This window comes from Neophocaena asiaeorientalis, unplaced genomic scaffold (assembly GCF_003031525.2).
Source record: "Neophocaena asiaeorientalis asiaeorientalis breed wild unplaced genomic scaffold, Neophocaena_asiaeorientalis_V1.1 scaffold145, whole genome shotgun sequence".
Taxonomy (NCBI): domain Eukaryota; kingdom Metazoa; phylum Chordata; class Mammalia; order Artiodactyla; family Phocoenidae; genus Neophocaena; species Neophocaena asiaeorientalis.
This window is the reverse complement of record NW_020172629.1, coordinates 4,234,677-4,253,892: the sequence shown is the minus strand read 5'-3', so window position 1 is coordinate 4,253,892 and position 19,216 is coordinate 4,234,677. Positions and strand designations below refer to the sequence as shown.

Below are 19,216 nucleotides of genomic sequence, written 5' to 3'. Positions count from 1 at the left end.
CCTCCGCGTCTCCCCCTAGCGTCCCCGCGCCTCCATCCCTCCCGCCGCTGGCGGACCTGCTGTCCTCCTCGGAGCCTCGCATCCAGGCAAGAAAATCCGGCGTCTTTTCTCATTTCACCCGCGTTTCCATTAACCCAGTCCCGGCACCAGCTAATCCGCGGCACCGAAGGCAAAAGGAAGCTAATTAATGACCAGCTTTTCCAGTCAGGACCGGCGATAATTGCTTTGGTGGCCTTTATGATTACAAGATAAAAATGGCCCGGCCTGACATAAGAGGCCCTGTGTACACTCGGAGACAGGAGGAAATGAAGAGTTGGGAGGCTGAATACGGAGCAGAAAATTACTAATAGAAGAGAGATAATGAATAGGCCGGCCAGGCATTCATGGGGAAAAATCCATTTTGTTACCACGCGAAATTAGGTGGTGGAAAGGAGTTTGCTAATTGTCCTCATCTTGTAGCAACCAGGACTGGGGCGGGGGCGTGCATTTCTATTCATTCCCCGAGTAATTGCGGAAGGGTGTGCTGGCCGAGTCTCCATCGTCCACTGGCGTTTTAATTGTCGCTGATATTCCTTATAATGAAGCTAATGAGGCCGCGCACTGTGCAACTTTCTGTGCATGGAGACTCGTGCAACGCGCCGAAAGGATGTTCTTACCCACCCCCACCCCGCCCCCCGAAGCAGGAGAATCCGACGGACCTGGGCTCCCTTACCTTTCACCCGCCGAGAAGTGAACTCCTGGACCATAGTGCGCCCCTGTCTCGCAGCTCCTTTCAAGGAAAAGTGCCGAGGTGCGAAGTGCGGGGTCTGTGCGGGGTGTAGACGCGGCCCAGGTCCGAGGTCTGGACGAGGGGACGAGTGGGACGTGCCTTGGAAGGCGAGTGGAGGGGCTTCCGGGATGGCAACTCCCTGCAATGTATCCAAGAATATTAGCCTGACGCTTCACAGAAGCAGGCTCAGTGGTTGGACTTCTGCTGGTACCCTTACGCACAGCAGGAGCTAGGCACCCCCATCCGGCCCATCCACCCCAGCCCCACCGTCTGTGAAGCATCCTCTCCCCGCGTACCTCTTTAGAAGGGACGAAGGCTTTATTTTACTTAAGGCAGTGAATTAGCTGCCAAATACTTTATACCGTTAAGTTTGAAAAACGGCGGCCGTTAAGAGAAAAAAAACAAGTGACGCCTCTAATGACTTTCCTTGTGAAAACATTGCCGTCTGTGGCGCGCTGTGTTGCAATGACTGCAGCTTCTGGTCCGAGGGCTGCTTTCCTGGACGCCCTCCTGTCGTCTCAGTGCCAGCCCAGAGCTTTACGTTTTAGGTTGCGTTTGGAAGGGATGGTTTTCAGGACTCAGGATTCACTGGGTAGTAACCTGCCCCCCTCTCCTATTCTGCAGAAAAGCAAACCCAAGCTTCTGCCTCACCAGGCAGAACGAGAGGACTCGACCAAGTTCATCGTGCTCACTCTGGTCTCCATCGTCGCCATCGTGGCGGTCCTGCTGGCGTCCGGCGTCATCTACTGCCTACGACACAGCTCTCGGTACAGGCTGAAGGAGAAGCTCTCGGGACCTGGGGGCGACACGGACCCCGATGCCACCAGCGCCTACCAGGTAAAAAGAGACTTTTCTAAGTGCTGTTTCGGTTCCATTCACCACTGGAATGGACGGATTGTTTAAGTCGTCTTTGGCCCCTCCCCCATTCCCAGCAGTTGTTCATTTATTCATAGTTTGGGTTCTTGTGTGATGACGATTTGAAACTTCTCATTAGCATTCATGTAAATACCTTGAAACCCTAGTTTTCCTGCTCTAAATTAATCTTACGCTGTTCTGGGATGGTCTCATGTTAGCTGTGAAAGCGGGCTGCTAATTAGAAATGTGAAAGAAGTATAATACATGAATTATGTATTATCTGTTATCTTCCTTAGTTTGGCCACTATTAATAAAAAATGCCAGAGTTGCAAGATAAATTGGTTGTGTAGATGTATGAAGATGTCTCTTAAATCATGGACTTCCTCAGGATCTTACGTGAAAAGATCCTCTGACCTGATCTGTTGCCACCTTCGCTGTTACTTGGATAAAGTGGCATCTAAGGCTGATAGATGGAAAGTAAACCAAGGATGTCTTCGGGAGAGCAGTGGTGGAGCCATGCACTGGCGATGCAGAAACAGTCCAGACACACCTGGAAAAAAATTGGAACCAATGAGACTGAGGGGAGGAGGTTCAGACGAAACTGGACGTAAAAAAATATTCACAGAATGTTTGGGAGTTCCGGAGCACACACTCCAGATTTAATAATGTTCTGTAATGAAAACACATCTTCATGCAAGCCCAGAATATATACCAGTCGGGGCATTTGATTTCTTCTAACGTAAAATATAACGCAACTCCAAGTATATTTTCCCATTTGGGAAGGTAATTTACGTAATCATCGTTTTCTGATGTTCAATAGATACATTTTGTAAAAGATTTTCTCCCATTGGAGTAGAGTCTTTGTTTTCTGAAGTCACGTGATTGTGATATGGAATATGTCGTGTAAATAATGCATCCTGTTTTACAGTCACGGCTATAAATGTTATAATTCTGTCATCACAGTTGCACTGCTGGGGAGCTGCTCAAGCTCTGTCTAGAACACCGCCCCCAGCCCACCCCCAGGAGCTTGTCTGAGAGCCACCCTGACCCTGTCTCACATAAGGTGCTGGGATGAACTGATAAAATCGCTCTGCTTAAGAGAGACCAGAAAGTACTATTTTCCCTACTTCAAAACTCTCGGTGGTGTTGTTGAATGAAGAAAACCTCTGGTTTTCTGGAGGGGGTCAGAAGCCTGGTCAGTACGATCTTTTCTTATAAAGAAACAGCAACTTCAGATGTGTGGGAGATGGCATTTCAGGGGCTAGCTTTGCCTCAAAGCAAAAGAAAAAGCACATTTGAAGAAGAAGCTTGGGGGAAAATGTCACACAAACTAGTAAGAATGTACCCAGAAATTCTATTGAGCAGAACCAGTGTAGGCGTTTGGGTCTCTTCTGGGCCAGGCCTGTGCGGGACATAAATAAATTGTCACACTAGCTCTGTTAGGTGTGTGAGAGACGGCAGATCCTACGGGCGGAGGTTTGCAGAAGGCACGGCATCCTTTGATATGCTTTGAAATTTGAATATAAAATATTGATAGAATGGAAAGGTTGGACTTGCATGCAGAAGTGACTAATTCTGACAAAAGTGCAGGTTGCAGACGCACACTTAGGACTGAGTTTGTGATAATTAACAGAAAAAAAAGCTTCCCGGTGACAGCTCTAATTAATAGTATCTGTAATTAAAATCATGCCCTTCCAGCAGGAAAATTGTTTGAATTTCTTGGAGTGACCTTTATGTGGTTCCTCCTGGGGGCATGGTGGTTAAGTTGATATTGATTTTATAATGAGCTCTGGTTTGTTTAATAAGAATCTGTAATCCAGACAATAAATGAAATGTGTGCTTTTCTTCAATCCAGATTAATAATAGTAATAAAAAAGGTAGGGGGGAGAACACAGAAAAAAACTTTTCCTTTAAAAATAGGATCTAGGAAAATTTGGAAATGAAATTATTGTAAAGATTTTCTGGTGGGCTTAGTTTTGAAATTACTACAGGGCACCCTTGTGGGAACTACTTTGATTAAATGTGGAGGTTTGCCCCCTCAAAGTGGCCTGTTTACTGGTGAGAACATGCTGGCACTAGGCTGTTGTGTTGTTTTGATTTGTTTTTAGCAGAACACACTCAGGGGATAAGGATGCCATGATTTTTAGCTCTCCATTTGGCTGAGTCATGGATTAAGGACTTGTAAGAGTGTAGTTACGCGTAGAAGATTGTACATTTGTAAACGAAGCAGGTATTCTTTCATTCATGTATCCGTGCTTTCTTAGGTTTTTCTGTAACTGCCATGGAGACCCCCTTCAAGTTTAAAAAACCTGTCTGAAAAGTTTTTTAAAGTATTTCAAGCACAAAACAGTAATTTTAGGACAGTATCTTGTTGCTTCCACGCTTCGTTTTCAAATCATTGAACATCTGCACTTAGCTAATTCTACAGTACAGGTGAGGTTCTGGATAACCTCAGTGCAATTCTCATCGCGGAGTTACAAGGAAAATTGAACAATTTACTATTATGCTTTATTTCACGGGGACATGATGGAAATATTCAATTCACTTTATAAAGTTTCTGAAGGAGAAAAAGAGTATTGTGTAAGTATAGAAGTAAGTGAGTGGCCTAGGAAAGGTGGAATGGTAGGTGGCAGTGTCATAGGTTTTACCGATACTAGCATATGAGGTCACCCTTTAAACGAAGGACCTGAGTGTTCCCGTGCAGGAAGGATGCAGGGCACAGGCCTTGGGAGAGAGGGGAGGGGAGGCTCGGGGCTGGTGGTCTGGAGGAGGGACTGGGTGTGTGATTCCTTCTTCCCAGAGAGCCAGAGAGGCCACGTGTCCTAATGGAACTGCACAGCAGTGGTGGTGTTGCCAGATTCTTCTAGTGGGAAGGCCCTCGTGTGGTTGGCCCTTCGTAAAGCTCTGGTCTGCGTCTTCCAATATCCATCCCCTGTGGTCCCCGGTGGTCCATGCCATGCCCCTGCATGCGCGTAATCCGTGGCTTGGGGTTTGAGGTTCCAGCGGACTCGTGGAGGGTTCCTGAAAAATCAGTGGGCTTTTCATAAATTGTTTCCAAACAGTGAGTAGTTTGCATTAGTAGCTTCGAATGCAAACACGTTTAAACATTTTTTTTTCTCTTCTCCCTTAAAATAGAACTATCTCATAGACAGAGTCAGCGTGTTAAAGGTTCTTAGTTAGTTTACACGCGTAAGTGTGTGATATTTTTGTTTGCTTTACCTATTGGAAAATCACATCTTTCTTAATAAACTTTTTTTTTATAAATGCTTACTTTAACACTTAACAAGGTATCAATTTCACCAGGTAATCTATCAAAGTTTAATTTGCTCAAACTTGAAAGATTTGGGTATGTTAACTTGTAGAAGAACTGAAATCCATCTTTAAAGGTCATGTTTTAATGGAATTCCGCTGCCAAACTTTTCCCCTTTGTTTCAGTAAATGTTATTTTTGTCCTCTACATAGAGCAACATAATGTATTTGGATTAAGTCTGTATTTCCTGATCTAAAAAGCCGATTTCTTTACTTTTATTCCTGTTTTCCCCCAATTGGCATGTCACGTGACACGTATGTTGTACGCACACGTGAGTGTGTATTTACACACACGCGCTCCCCAAGGGCATCCGGTGGGCTTGTGAGGCGAGGCTACCAGCACATTCTGTGTTCTGTCACGTCGCTGTCCTACTTCTGTGCACGGGGATTGGGTAAAACTGGGCAGAAACAAGCTGTTAGATGATTAGAAGGCGTCCCCGCCTTTCTCTCCCTGAGTCTCTTTGAATGTTGAGTCCGTGTCTCTGAGGCTTTGATCCTCCCAGAGCGGCAGCCACTCCCCTTCCCCACGTGAGGGCACAGGCTCCTGCGGAATTGCCGGCGAGGCCTCTTTTGATGGTTTGTCTCCCAATGCCCACAGGCTCCCTGGGAATCTGGGGGCCTTTGGAACCGGACCCAGAGGAGAGGAAGCGGTCGGGAGGCGCCCTGTAGAGAGCCGCCCGGGGCCCAGCCCGCTAGCTCCAGACTCTTCGGGAAGCGACGGCCATGGTCCCCTCACCCCGACTCGGGCCGACGCACCCGGGAGCCCAGAGGCCCCCGTCCTCGCTCGTGCCTGAGAGCAAGGAGAGCCGGGCTGTCGAAGAGAGGGCAGGTCCCAAGTCGGCTGTTCTCCTGGCCTTTGATTCAGGGGCCCTCCTAGGTGACTCTCCCCCTGCTTGGTGTAGCACTCGGCACAGAAACGTTTCCCGGTTGAGGTGGAAAACAGCGACTTCCTGGGGTATACTTGATCCACCGCCAGTTTCTACCACAGCCCTTCCCATTTCAGTCAGCCGTGCATCTTACGGTACCTTGGCTTGGCTTGATGTTTAAATTCTCAGGTCAAAATACTTTTGCGTGCAAATTTCCAATAAGCAAAATCTGCTTCAAAAATGGAAGGGTGCCCTGAAATGCTATTAAAGAACATTTCTTTCTGTGATAACCTAGTCGAGCCTGACAACTGGAATCTTTCAGGTTTTGCCTTTGCAGAAGTAGCTGGCAGTACCAACGTCCACAGGCAGAACTCACTCGAAACTTTCCCAATTCTGATCGGTTTTGCAAGGGGGTGTATTGTCAGGTAGAAGCCCGGCTGCTGAAGACGAGGCCCGGGGCCTTCCTGCCTCCGCAACCCCCAGACAGGCCCGGGCTCCCCTGTACTTTAAGTCACGCCATGCTCGTCAAGGCAGCCTTGTGAGAACCCAAGGAAAACTTGCTCACTTTTGGGGTGATGAGAGCAAAGGGACCTGTCCGCCTTGAGCGTTTCCGGGACCTGCTTTTTGTCTGTGTGTTCAGTGTCAGGGAGTCAGTACCAGGGCCAACAAGCTGTTCTGCAAACTCAGTCAAACCTTCCAGATCCCTTTCTACTCTGGGTCTGAACGTGTTTCTGGAAGACCGGAATGTGTAGCATGTTTTGCTCATACATCTTGAATTTTCAAACACGCGGTTTCCAAAAGCAGCGACTCCATGCTCGTTCTCTGGTTTCTGTTCTCAAAAATAGCTCCTGAGATTTGGAAACAGATCTTCTAGGAGAGGCTGAAGTCTGGAAAGATGGCCAAAGAAATATCTAAACATGTAAAGAAAACATGTTGCCGTCCTAATATAGCAGCCACTTCCCTGATCAGACATTGATAATTAGATCAGACTTAATTGAAAGTAACAGACCCCTCGGTGAGATACGTTGAAAATAAAAGACTGGAGCCTCTAATACGATGATTTCTGAGGCCTGGATTCTGCGGCTTCTTCTGGATCCCGCGTTACTTATTCTGGTCTGTTTTCATTTTCCTGTTGTGCCAGCAGATCTGGATTTTACTCAAATAAGTGTTTCTCAAGGCTGGCCGGGAAGTTACGTCTGGGAAGCGGGGGCAGCAGGGGGGGCTTATCTTCCCTCGTGTGTGTCCGGCGACCTTTCCCAGGTCCTCCCGTTTTGTTCTGTCACAGCCAAGGGAAGAAAGTGTGTCCGAGAGGGAGGTCTGGTTCTCACCGGCTGCTAGGTGGGGGACAGTTTGGGGGGTGACGAGGGGAGGATGACCCTGGGCCCGGGAAGACCCCCTGAGAGTCCCTGCCCTCCGCCCCCAGCCACAGGCTCCCTCCAAGCGATGCCCACGGAGGTGCTTCGAAAGCCGCCTCTGGCCACTGGTCCACACCGCATGGCCGCTCCGGGCAAGCAGGGCTCATTGTACACGTGGAGGAGTGGCACGGGGTAGGCCGTGACCCCTCCCCGGGCCCCGGATCTGATGGCCCCGTCACCGCCTTCCTCCTCGTGGAGGGAGACTTAGGAAGAGTCGGCAGCGTTTGTCCGCTCCGCTGATGATTTCATTTGCTGTAAACCCACGTGAAGCCCTGGTAAGCAGCACGTCCCAGAGTTACCAGGAGGCAGTTGGCACGGCGTGGGCATCAAACACTGCAGGGTCACGGGGAGGAGCGCAAAGCCCGCCGGCGGGTGGAGAAGGCATGGGGGGCCCGCAAAGTTGGCCCCCCGGGTGCCTGGGGGGCACGCCAGGCAGGAGGATGAGCTCAGGTGGAGCGGGGCCTGGAGGCAGGAAGGCTGGGCGGGGCTGCAGGGACGGTACGGGACAGCTCTTCCTAGTCTCTTTCCCTTTTGCTACACTTGCCATTTCTTAAATTTCTTTCTCTCCCAATATTTAAGTTCGTTCAAGCCCGTGCTTCCCACCCTGTGACATCGGCTGGAACTTGGGCCGAGCCCTCCTCTGAGCCCAGCTCTCCTCACCACAAGAGGGGAAGGAAGGAGCTTTGTACTCTTCTCTGGGCTCTTGAGGGTCAGAGAAGGTCGCGGAGGGGCCAGTGCATCTCACGTCTGATTTCTGTTTAAGGGGCCTCTGTTCGTGGTGACAGTGGTGCTCAGGAGTGCCTGTCGGTGGGTGTGGGATTGTCGTCTCAGCTGCTCGGCTCTGGGCCCAGCCCTCCCAGCCCAAGTGTGCACTTACGACCTCCTCGCCTTTGCACGGGCTGCTTTCTCTCCATCAGGCCCTGGTCCAGAGACGCAGGCGCGTTTTCTAAACGAAAACTTGGCACATACAGTCTGCAGCGAAAGCAGTGTACCTCTAGGGAAAACCGGAGAGAAACCTGGAGATCTGGACTGTTCTAGGAAATCCAGTCGTCGTGGGGAAGGCCAGGTGTGGAGACAGCATTCCAGGGACTCTGTGGAGCACTTCTCCCCCATCTGTCCAGGACCAGAGATGAGTCAAGTCATCAGTCCACTGTCTGGAGGGGAAGGTGGACCCGGGGTGCGAATTTGGGTCTAGGCCACCCTCAGTCAGAAGAAGCCCCCGCTCCCCGCCCCCCAGGCCTGCCCTAGTACGAGTGTCGCCCCTGCCCAGTCGAGGGGCGCAGCCTGGGCATCCCTTGTGGGGGGAGGTAGCCTGTGTGCAGCCAGGTGTCCCTGGAGACCTGCTGCCGTCGGATTCTCGCAGAGGATGCTGTGCCATCCTGAAAGGTGGGCGTTGGGAGGAGAAGCCTGAAACAGTAAAGGGAAGTGTGAAAGATGGATTAAACGGGGATTTAGACCAAAATGGTAGGAGGGTGGGGAAGGAATTCTAGAAGGCAGGTAATCAGAGACCGAGGGTCACTGTAAGTGGGCAAGACGGTTCTCCGCGAAGTTTAACAGGCCCGGAACACCCGTCTCCCCTTCTGAGGGCTTGTCTCCCAACTTCTTTAGCTTCTGCTCACCCGTTTCCCCCGGGACGGCGTTTGTCCCCAGGAAGAGGTGAGGGCAGCTCCCCAGAGGCCTCTTCAACCAGAGCCCAGCTCTCTGCAGGCGGCGTCTGCAGACCACGGCCCGGGGCAGGCCGCTGGCAGCAGCAGCCCACAGACCTGCCCGGTGCCTGCTCCCGGAGGCTGGCCCAAGGGCACTCCACTCTCACGCACCCCCGATGGGCGCCATCCACTCTCAGGCAGACTTGCTGGGTACCAGGGGATGTCTCTGTGCCGCGTGGCATCACCTGCAGTGAAATGCACTAGCCTGTCAAGAATGGCCAAGCCCAGCCCCTAGCACAGCACGCACCTGGCATAAGAGAGGCTAAGAGATTACAGAAGGTGGTCAGAGGAGGAATGACGGCTCGGACCTTTAGAGGCAACAGGAGTCGCGGATTTCGAGGAAGGCAAGCTTCAGAAAGAGCGAGTGCACAGCCCGGCCCAGGAGCCTCGGGCGGTGACAGCAGTTTCCGGGCGTCAGAGGAGGAACATTTAGGGACCTGGGGGGGAGGACAACTCCAGCATGAGCCCCCGATGCAGGCCATCTCTCCCACCCAGGGATAGACTGGACGTCAGCGTCACTTTCTCCCGAGGCCCCTTTGGTTTGGAGTCTCTGTGCCTCAGCCCCGTGACTGCCTCTCCCTTCTCCCCACCCCTGGCTGGCAGCTGCCCCGGCCTGGGTGTGGCCCCCAGAGCCTGCATCTGTGTCTGCATCCCTGTTGGCGTGCGGGTCACCCTTGAGGAATGAACACCTCAGAGAGCCTTGGGGAGGCTGCGTGGCTGAACTTAGAACTCTTCCAGAAAGTGTCTTTTGCAGAATTTATTTCTTCCAATGATAGAGTCACAGTTTCTGAAACAATAGGGGCAGAAGAGAACTTTACTTCCCGTTGGAGTTTACAGGCAGGACCGGTTCACACTGGGTTAGGCATGTGCTTGAGACAAGCAGCTCTGTGGGCCCCAGAGGATGGGCCCCAGCGAGCCTGGGGTGGTCAGGGAGGGCTTCCCAGAGAAGGTGAGCGAGGGACTCAGACGGAGAGAAATGGAGGCAGGGGTGCCTGGGAGAGGATGGAGCGAAGCCAGAAGGCTGGGCAACAAACCGACGTCTTCTTGGAGCTGAAGCCTGTGTTGAGGAGAGAGAGGCGATGGGGAAGCTTGAGCCCAGATCTGAGAGGGTCACGGACAAATGGAATAGAGGGAATTTCAGGAACCAGGCAGGGTTTGTCTGTGCCGCACGTGGGTCTGTGCAGTGGTCAGTCACTTTTTCGGGAACATCACGGTAACGGCGTCTGTGACATTAGAGAAGCTACATAACAGTGTTTCTCTTCTCCACCTGATGAACTGTTCTTAAACTTTGTTGCTCAAAATATTTAAGGTCTCCACTGGGGTTTTCTGCTTTGGAAGACTTGCTGATGATTAAAAATGGAATCTTGGTAGGTTATTTCTTTATTAGCACGGGCAAGATTTTCATAAAGGTGATTTCCAGTTAGGGAGGTGACAGTTGTGAAAAAGTATTCTCTCAAGATTTTTGAATGTAAAAGGTAATGCAACCAGCAAAATTAGGTGTCTGGGTATGTTTGTATGTGTCTGTGTTTGTGATTATTTGGAGAGTAGAAGAAGGAAGATTCACAGATGATTATATCAGGAAGTAAGTCCAGATGCTTTAAAACGCACAGTTCTCTAGGGTGTTTGAGGGTTAGGGACGCGAAGCACAGGTTTCAACTTGGATTGACTTTGCGATGTGTAATCGCAAATCAGCTAGAAGAGTTTGTGTGACAGGTGCGGGATTATTAGCGCACACAGGGTGTTAGTGTCAATATGTAACTAGATGCAAATCATCCAATTAAAGTTTAAGATTTTGGATTTGCTCTATAGGTAAGCATTTTATCATTTTTTTCTAAAGACTGAAGCAGAAGAATAACCAACAAAGGAATCTTTTTAAAATTACGTCTTTCATAAGCCAGCGCAACACACACTTTAACTAGAACCCAGGAGGGTCTTGAGTGGGAGGAAATCAAATGCAGATTTGTTTGTAAAACAGTCATCAGTTGGCAGGGAGGTTACAGCCGGTTCACCTGTTTCAGGCTTATCTTCCCCACCCTGGCCTCCCTTTCCTCCCCCACCTTCAAGAAGAAAAATACTGAGTTCAGTGACCACAGATTTGAAATCGAAACGTGAGGGAGAAAATTAGGGGGAAAAAGATCTCAGATTCTTTGGTCGGTTGCTTTTGAACTGCCTCTTTTCTGACCTTGGACCTCGGGTTTCCCGGACAATAACTGTGATCGGCATGTGGGATCTTCCCGGACCGGGGCACGAACCCGCGTCCCCTGCATCGGCAGGCGGAGTCTCAACCACTGCGCCACCAGGGAAGCCCCAAATGGTGCGTTTTAATTCTGCCTGCTCTCCACCACCCGCTCCTGTAGCCCCTGCTTCTAGAGGTGGGTCTCCCAGGCACGTCTTGGGTCTACAGATTTCACATCAACTCCAAGAGAGGCAGCAAAGCAGAGCTGGTGCCCTGCACGCGACAAATGGCTCTTGTCCCCCCGCCAGCAGTGTCCCGAGCGTCCACTTGCTCCTGGATCCTCTCCCAGCCCCTCCTCCTGAGCACCAGGACACCCCCCTCGCTGGTTTTACTCGAGGGCCGTCGCCGACTCGGACTTGCTATGGACGTTCGGCACCTGTCCCCTCTTGGTTGTAGGTGACAGATTTTGCGGGCCTTAGAGGTCAGAGCCCTCATTTCACAGCCGGGAAAACTGAGATAAAACAGACTGAAAGTGACTTGCCCACAGTCACCCAGCTCATCAGCGGTGCAGCCCCCAGACCCAGGTCTTCAGAGCTCTGTGTGTCGTGCTGCAGGATCGCCATTCACAGCGGCCTCACGTGGAGCAACTGGGCCCCAGAATGGTGTGCGTTTGTTTCTGAGACGCAGAGGCAGCTGCTTCCTACTCTCCGCTCCGTCTCGGCCCTGCCCTTCGCCTTAATGAGGCAGCGGCCGCAGAATGGGGAGCTGTGAATACCTTTTGTGCTCCTGGCTGGTCCGCATCGACCCCGGACTCTCCCTTGTGTGCTTCTGTCTCGGAACCTTTGTGCAGACCGCGGCCCACACCCTGAAAGCCCTCCACCTGCTTTATTCTCCAAAGCATCCCATCTGTCCGCCAGCCTGGACCCTACACCCTCCGCCCGCCCAGCGTGGGCCCCTGCCGAGAACCCTTTCCGGTGCCCTGGAATTACCCTTCACACCTGGAGGGACTTTCACATCAGGGGCTGAGACAGACCTGGGTTCAGAACTCGGCTTGTTTCTTACCCGGCGTGTCCTCTTGGAAGGCGAGGAAGTTTCCTGAACCGCCAGGTCGGTAGAATGAACACACCGCACCAGCAGGGACCTCTCAGTGCTCAATAAAAGCTAACTGACACGTGAATCTAAGGTATCGATATGAGAGGAGCTGGTTGGGGGAAGCGTTTAGAACTCTCGCGAAAACCATCACTCTTGATTTCCGGCGTCCGGAAGAGCGCGGGGCACAGGGAGTGTTGAGTCGGAAGATGTGGACCAAGGTGACGATGGTGGTGATGACAGGTGATGAGGATTCAGTATCTTTTGCGCAAGAAGAAAACTAGGAAGGTGACAAAAGTCTCTCACAGAAAACAGCTGCTAATGCTCTTAGGCCACGTCAGGCCCAGGCTGCTGTGAAGAGGCGGGCGGTTTATTTCCACCTGACTTGGCTATTTTTAATCGTCTGAATATGAAACGTGAAACTGAAAAGCCGGTGCACACAGGTGGGGCCGCTCCAGGCCACCTTCGCTCACAGAGGCCGAGCTGAACCATGAGCTGTGAGGCGTCTCTGACTTTGGGGACCCTTGAGGCACAGCTGTCTGGTGAGTCGTCCACCGCAGGAGTCCAGGTGTTTACTGTTTTATTTGTCTTACGGATGGCGCCCCTGCCAGGGGGCTTGGAGCTGGACCGGAGCCCTCCTGTGAGAGCTGGGGTCTCGCAGGGGTTGTGTGTCAGACGCACTCTGCCCTGGGTCTCAAATTCCAACTTTCAGCCGAAGCGTTAAAGATCGTTACGGAATCCACGGTAACTACGGGGTGGGGAGGGGGAAGACGCTTGCTGGAGTCTGTGTTTTTGTTGGCACAGTTCTTTCCCGATCTCGCCCTGATGTTGATTGGGGGCAGAGCAGACGGAGCGTGTCTCAGGTCTGAAAGGACAGACGGGCCTTAGGTGGGGTGCGGGGGCACCTGGTCCACGGTGGGCGCGTCCCATTCGTTCTGGAGGAAGTCCGCACACTTAGTAACGCACCTTCCAAGCCCCCCCTTCAGGCGACACGTCAGCTGCGAACTTCCTGACTGTGCACGCTGCACCGTAGAGCTCTGGAGAACGAGAACACTCGAGCTGCCAGCCTGGGCTCACAAATGACCTCCCAGCCCTGCCTGGTCTGAGCAGGAAGCCTGCGCCTCCAGCCGCGGGGCCTGATTCCAGCTCCGGCAGCATCTCGGCCGCCGCCCAGGGCTGGGGACCTGGTGCCCTAGGGGCTGCTGGCTGCAGGTGATGCCCACCAGTGAGCGGGCGTCGAGCGAAGCCTCCCCGATCTGTGCTGGACGCCGAGGGAGGCAGAGAACAGGAAAGTGACCGCTGTCCTCAGCTTGCGGGGTGAGAGGCCGTCCATGTGGCGATGACCGGAGAGCAGGACGGGGCTGGGAGCGAGCACAGGGTGGCTGGGAGGGGCAGACGGGGTCAGGGTCCTGGGCCTGGCTTTGTGACGGTAGACTGTTCCAGATTTAGAAGCCAGCTGGACATCACGTCCACCTCTCTTAGTTGAAATGTGTCTATAACTTTTATTCTGAGAAGACATTTACAAGATGGGAACAGTTACTCGATGTCGCCTGGTAAACACTGCTGGCCGTGGAGCTGTCCTGGGCAGTTGACTGACGCCGTGGGACCTGGCACTTAACGCAGCTGCGGTCCGGCCAGAGGAGCCTGGGTTTGCGGCCGAAGCTGTCATCAGGGTGTCGGGGTGCGGGTGAGGGTGCCGCATCCCTAGTTAAAGGTCTGAATGAGCACCGCCCCACGGAGGCTCTGGAACCCGGCTCAGGGTCCACCGTGGAGAAGTGCTTCTCCCCTGCGTGTGCATGCGGGTGTGTGAGCACGTGTGAGCGTGCTGTCCCTCCACGGAAAGGTAAATGCTATCTGGGCATCACTGAGCAGCCTGGTGGAGGCGGTGAAGAGCGTCCCAGGACGGGTGGTGGCGACCTCGTGACACACGCCAGTGACGGTGAGACGGGCTGAGTGCCGAGTGCCCCATCCTGGGAGCAGGATCTGGGCTGGGCCGGCCTAAGGACGGCCGCCCAGTGCACCTGCTGCGGCTCTGACCTCCAGGGGCGTGTCCTCTGCTTCTTACCCAGAAATGGCTGTGTTTCCGTGGCCCCCAATCCCTTAGGAGGCGGCACCGGGACCCCAGGACCCCGGGGAGAGCCGTCCCGGGGCACAGAATATGCGCCCGTGTTTACTCCCCAGACCAACACTGAGCAGGTGAGCTACTCGCAGTGAGAACGTTCACGTAAAATCCCTCCCCTAAACCGCTTCATGTGTCCCCGGTTCTGTGCTCACAGCCACCCCGCTGGCCTCGAAGGCCAGGCCATTCCTTCCGTGTCACACCTGCTGTGCGCTCACAGCTATTGGAGGAGAGCCGGCTGATCAGACACGGCTTTGCTTTCCTTCCTATGCTTTTTCTTGACGGGACGTTCCTGGCCCCTGACCATCCGGGATGTTTTGTCCCCTGCTTTCCCCCAGACATTTCACTCAAGTTTAATCACATGCAGTGTAGAATTTGCTGTATTTTAAACATACCTTGTATGGGTTTTTTTTTTTTACAAAAATAATACCTCCTCAATTTAGAGAATACAAATGAGCACAATGTAAACACCACCTGTCCCCCACCCCGAGGGGACTTGCCAGGGCTCACCTCCTGCCTTTTGGGGCGTTGACCACAGTGCTTGTATTTACTGTCACCGCCGAGCGTCTGTGTGACTCCTCTGTGTCACAGCGGCTCTGTGGCCGCTATTGGTGCCCTACGAGCTGGGCTCAGGCCCCTCCCAGGGAGGCCACTCCTTTTGAGCGTTTTCTCCATCTGGAGAGTAATTGCCCCCCGCCCCGTGCACACCCCCTAATGAACCCATTTCGCTTTCTCCCCGGCTTTGTGCATCCTGCCTTGGTTTTGCCCTGTTACCACTAATTACGCTCCCCAAATAACCCTAAAAACCCGGCCGCCTTTGTGTGCGCACTCAGGCCGTCCACTGCTTTGTTCCCGTTGTTCCTTGAAAGGTACAAAGAAAGAGGTTTTTCTCAAGCCTGTGGAGCCCTGTCTATCCTTTGGCAGAATCTGGGGATGGCGAGTCTTTTCTCCCAGAGTGAGTCCCACTGTCTGCAATCTCCCCCGTCAGATGAAGATTCGAGAGATGAGACATTTGATGAGACATTTGTTTGTCTCACACATTTGTCGTTATGTGTATGGATGGATTTCTTCTGCCGGAGTCCTAGTCAACCTACTTTGCAAATTGTGTTACAAAGAACCGTAAGACACTTGGAGGCTCTGCAGACACATCCCAGGGCCTGGGCTCCGTAGGCAACAGAGAAGCGGGCGGCTTTACAGAAAATGATGACGGCACATCAGAACGTGCCGTGTGATCCTGTTTTCGTAGCCCGCATCCTCGTACCCTACGGACTGCCTCTGAAAATGCGAAGCTCTCGGACTTGAACGGATCCTGCACTGACTCTGCTCTGCAGACCTGCCCCCGCTCAGGGGTGGCCGGCAGGGCTGGCGTGTCTGCTGTGCTGGCTGGACCTCCAGGAGGCACCCCCAGCGGCACCAAGATGGTGATTCACATTTTCTTGATGGAGAGTCTGTGCTCCTGTCTCACCTTTTTTGACCAACGAGGAGCCATTTGGATATTTTAAGATAGCGGCACAGGCTTCACGCGTTTATTTTGTGAAAATGCTGTTCTTTTCTCCTTAGAAACTTCTAAACTCTGCTTTCCCCAGGAGGGGAGGGGAGAGATTCTTCTTGCTAAAGACAGCGGTCGGTCGGCAAACTGGGTTCCACACGGCCCTTGGTGCCACGGACCAGCAGAGGGACGGCCCGAGTGGATCCGTGTCTTCTAGTTCTGGTGCCCTGGGAGCAGGACCTCACCTGGTGTCCCGACTCCCTTCCCGTACCCGGCTGCAGACGAGGAAGCTCGGCGGGGAGGCTGCGTCCAGCAGAAGGAAGGTGTGGTTGGGGGCTGCGTGCTGGCCTCACGCCCAGCGCTGTGTTAACAGCTTCACATGTCTGCTCGTGGAATCCTCCCAGCAGCCCTGTGCAGCCATCCCCACTCCACAGATTAGGAAACTGAGGCACTCAGGAAACTTGTCCAAAGTCACGCAGCTCCTAAGTGGCTGAGCCGGGATTCAGACCCGGGTGATGTGGGCCCGAGTCCTTGCCTCGACCCGTGACGCACGGCGTGGACCAGGGTCTGTCTTGGGCGGCGTTCTCTCCCACTGATGGATTTCATCGTCTCCCTGGGACTTGTTCCTAAGACACAGATGGCCCTAGAGCACCTGCTTCCCCAGCGTAGAGGCCCCGCCGTCATTGGTGGTACAAATGTGGGCTCAACAGCAGAATCGCAGCATCTGCCCGTGACTGTGTGAGCGTCCTCGTCGGGAGCTTGGGATGACTCGCATCTGTTTTCCTCAGTGCTTCTTCTCCACACCTGCGAGGGTCCAGAAGCTGGAAAGGCACAGCCACGCTGAGATGAGTCCCCTCTGGCTCGAGGCCCCTCTTCAGAGACAGACATCCTGAAAAACGAAGGACCGCGGCCCCCAAATAAGTGATTTCCCTTCTGCTGTCGGAAAACGACTCTCTTTTCATTCACACACACACATCGGTTTTCTCTTTCCTGCTAAAGTGTAGGCACTGGATGAGAAAACAGACTTGGCCAAACTCCTGGTGGGAGTGGTTTGGGACCCAGGGCACTGGCTCACAGCCCGAGTGAGCACTCGGGTGGGAGAGGCGCCCCACGTCTGCGGGTGCAGCCCAGAGGGTGTCCGGCTCTGTGCTCGGCGGCTGGTGGTTTGCAGCGCTGGACGGGGGACACCCTGAGCAAAGAGCCGTTTGAAGGGAACCCATGGATGGCTGGTTGACCCCACGTGTAGGTCTGCCTCTTGGTCATCGGGCGTGTGAATCACTCGCTACACGAGGATGGTACTGGTGTTTATCAGCTCAAGGTCATCGAGCCAAATGCTCGGGATCATTTCTACGACGGTAGTGCCGTCCTAGATCATAAGCAAAGCCATATTTTAATTAAAGGCGAGTGAGTCCGGGTCTTAAACACCTGAAAAGATTCTTTTCAATGGAGGGGCTGGAAGGTGCCGCACCTCTTTATCCAGCCAGGTAAAGACTCTTGGCCAAACTCTCCTCTGTGCTCAGGACGAGGCCCCGCTGAGGACGCGCTGCATCTGTGAAGTCGAAGGGAATTATGATTTTAGTGAATTTACGCCTTAATTAGTACCTCGATGGGCTTGGTATCATTTTGGGGTTTCCATGACCTAACCCGGGCAGTTGGTGTTCCGGGTGTGGATTCTGCCCTTCCTGCTTGCTGCCAGGATTATAAATTAGGAAAAGTTCAAAACTTAAGTCTCCAGGTTTCTTTCAGAGCAGGCTGTGTAGTTCATTTAGCGTTGTCAGTTACCTTTTGCTCAAATAAGATGCCCTCCACGGGTGATCACAGCTCTGAACTTTAAACTGCCTGCACAGGGCATTACTTCCATGAGGCTGATCTGGTTGATGGTGGTGTTTGTCACTTGATGACATGAGTGTCCTGTCCTATCGTGCGTGGCCCTTATCGGTAATAAATGCAGCCAGTAAGCTCAGGGAAGGGCTTTGACCTGATAGCAGTTCCCTGAGTGATGGGAACTTCGAATTACATTTAAAATAAATGTTTCAGCCCAGCCCGTGGCTCAAAGGGGTCAGTGGGGTCATGCCATCAACCTTGCCGTGTGGGCTGCGGAGGCCTTTTTAGGGAGAGATGATACTTTTAAGTGAAGAAGGAGACTCACAACGTCACCATCTGGTCTGGGGAGGGGAGAAGCATGGAAGCAAGAGCTCCCTGGTAAACCCACGGCTGACGGCCCTCCTGAGAGGTTCAGATCTGCGGAGCGTGGGCTGAAACGTCCCCACAAAACCATAAACCTAAGGGATTTCAAAACTATCCAGTTAGTGTCCCGGCCAGACCATTACTAAGGCAGGTAGTAATGTTCTAAAAAGAAGTTCATTTTTCCTTAGAAATTTTAAAGCAATAGTGCAGAGCATGGACAAAATATAGAATTTCTGTTATTAATTTAGAAGCTATAATCAACATAAAGGACTAATTTCAAAGGCCATGCAGTGGCCATGCCCCCAGAGATTTCTGCATCTCTTTGCATCGTGCCTGCCTCTCTGGGGACACCTAGAGAGTCCTGTGACAGCGCAAGGAGGGTGACATAGCAGGGGAGGATGCGTGTCCAGACGTGAGAGCTCAGGGCTCGGGGTCAGGCGGCGGCCACAGGGACACGGAGGGACTCTGCCTGGGACCACGCAGAACAGGCCATGATTGAAGATTCACCCGAGCCCCTTCCTCAAGCAGCGGGACCGGTGTGTCTCCTACTGGGGGGCGTGATCACCAGACTCGCGCTCAGACTGAACCACTTTCGAGTGATCCCTGTTTCTGTCACAAACAGATAGGTCTGGCCTTCTTGTGTTAAGCTCAAGGGCAGCAGTGGAGGTGGACCTTGCCACCTTGCGGTCCAGGCGTGTGCGTGGCCTGGCTCCCCCAGCCCTGTCATTCTGAAGCCAGTGGCAGATCTGGCCCTGCTCTGGCTCCCCAACTGCCGCTCATGCAACAGCCGAATCTGAGCCTGACGTCATTCAACCTGTGTCTCAGGTCAGGACGATGTGGCTCGGACCCCGGCCTCGCGGAGTGCAGCAGGCAGACCCCCGTGGGCGAGCTGAGCTGCAGGCTGAAGGGACCAGGAAAACTTCAGCCACAGCCACGAGCCACGCTGCCTCAGCCACAGGTGCGGTGCAGGGAGATGCCAATCGCAGGTGGACGGTTCCCTCCGACGTGTCCAGAGCCCATCAGCGCAGGTGGGCCTTGGGCCACACACACACGGCTTGCTTCCAACATCTTAATTCCAGAAACCCAAACACACTAACGGGGGCAAAGCGAAGATGCGGGACGGGGACACCAGCACCGCCGCCCCAGGGGTGACACGGGACGGTCCCGTCCCCCTGCTCCCCGACCTGCAGCCCCACCCGCGGGGAAGCTCTTGCAGCCCCGTGGGCCCGAACCGCC

General features: G+C 53.1%; 1 protein-coding gene across 1 annotated transcript in view; it reads left to right on the top strand.

Annotated features, from left to right (window-relative positions):
* The window catches only part of LOC112395784 (receptor-type tyrosine-protein phosphatase N2-like), a 114,935-nt gene that overhangs the window by 5,377 nt on the left and 90,342 nt on the right, over window positions 1-19,216 (top strand). Inside the window, exons 6-7 of the mRNA XM_024739186.1 lie at window positions 20-86; window positions 1,394-1,606. Of these exons, the coding sequence (XP_024594954.1) occupies window positions 20-86; window positions 1,394-1,606 (280 nt within the window). The remainder of the gene's footprint in view (window positions 1-19; window positions 87-1,393; window positions 1,607-19,216) is intronic.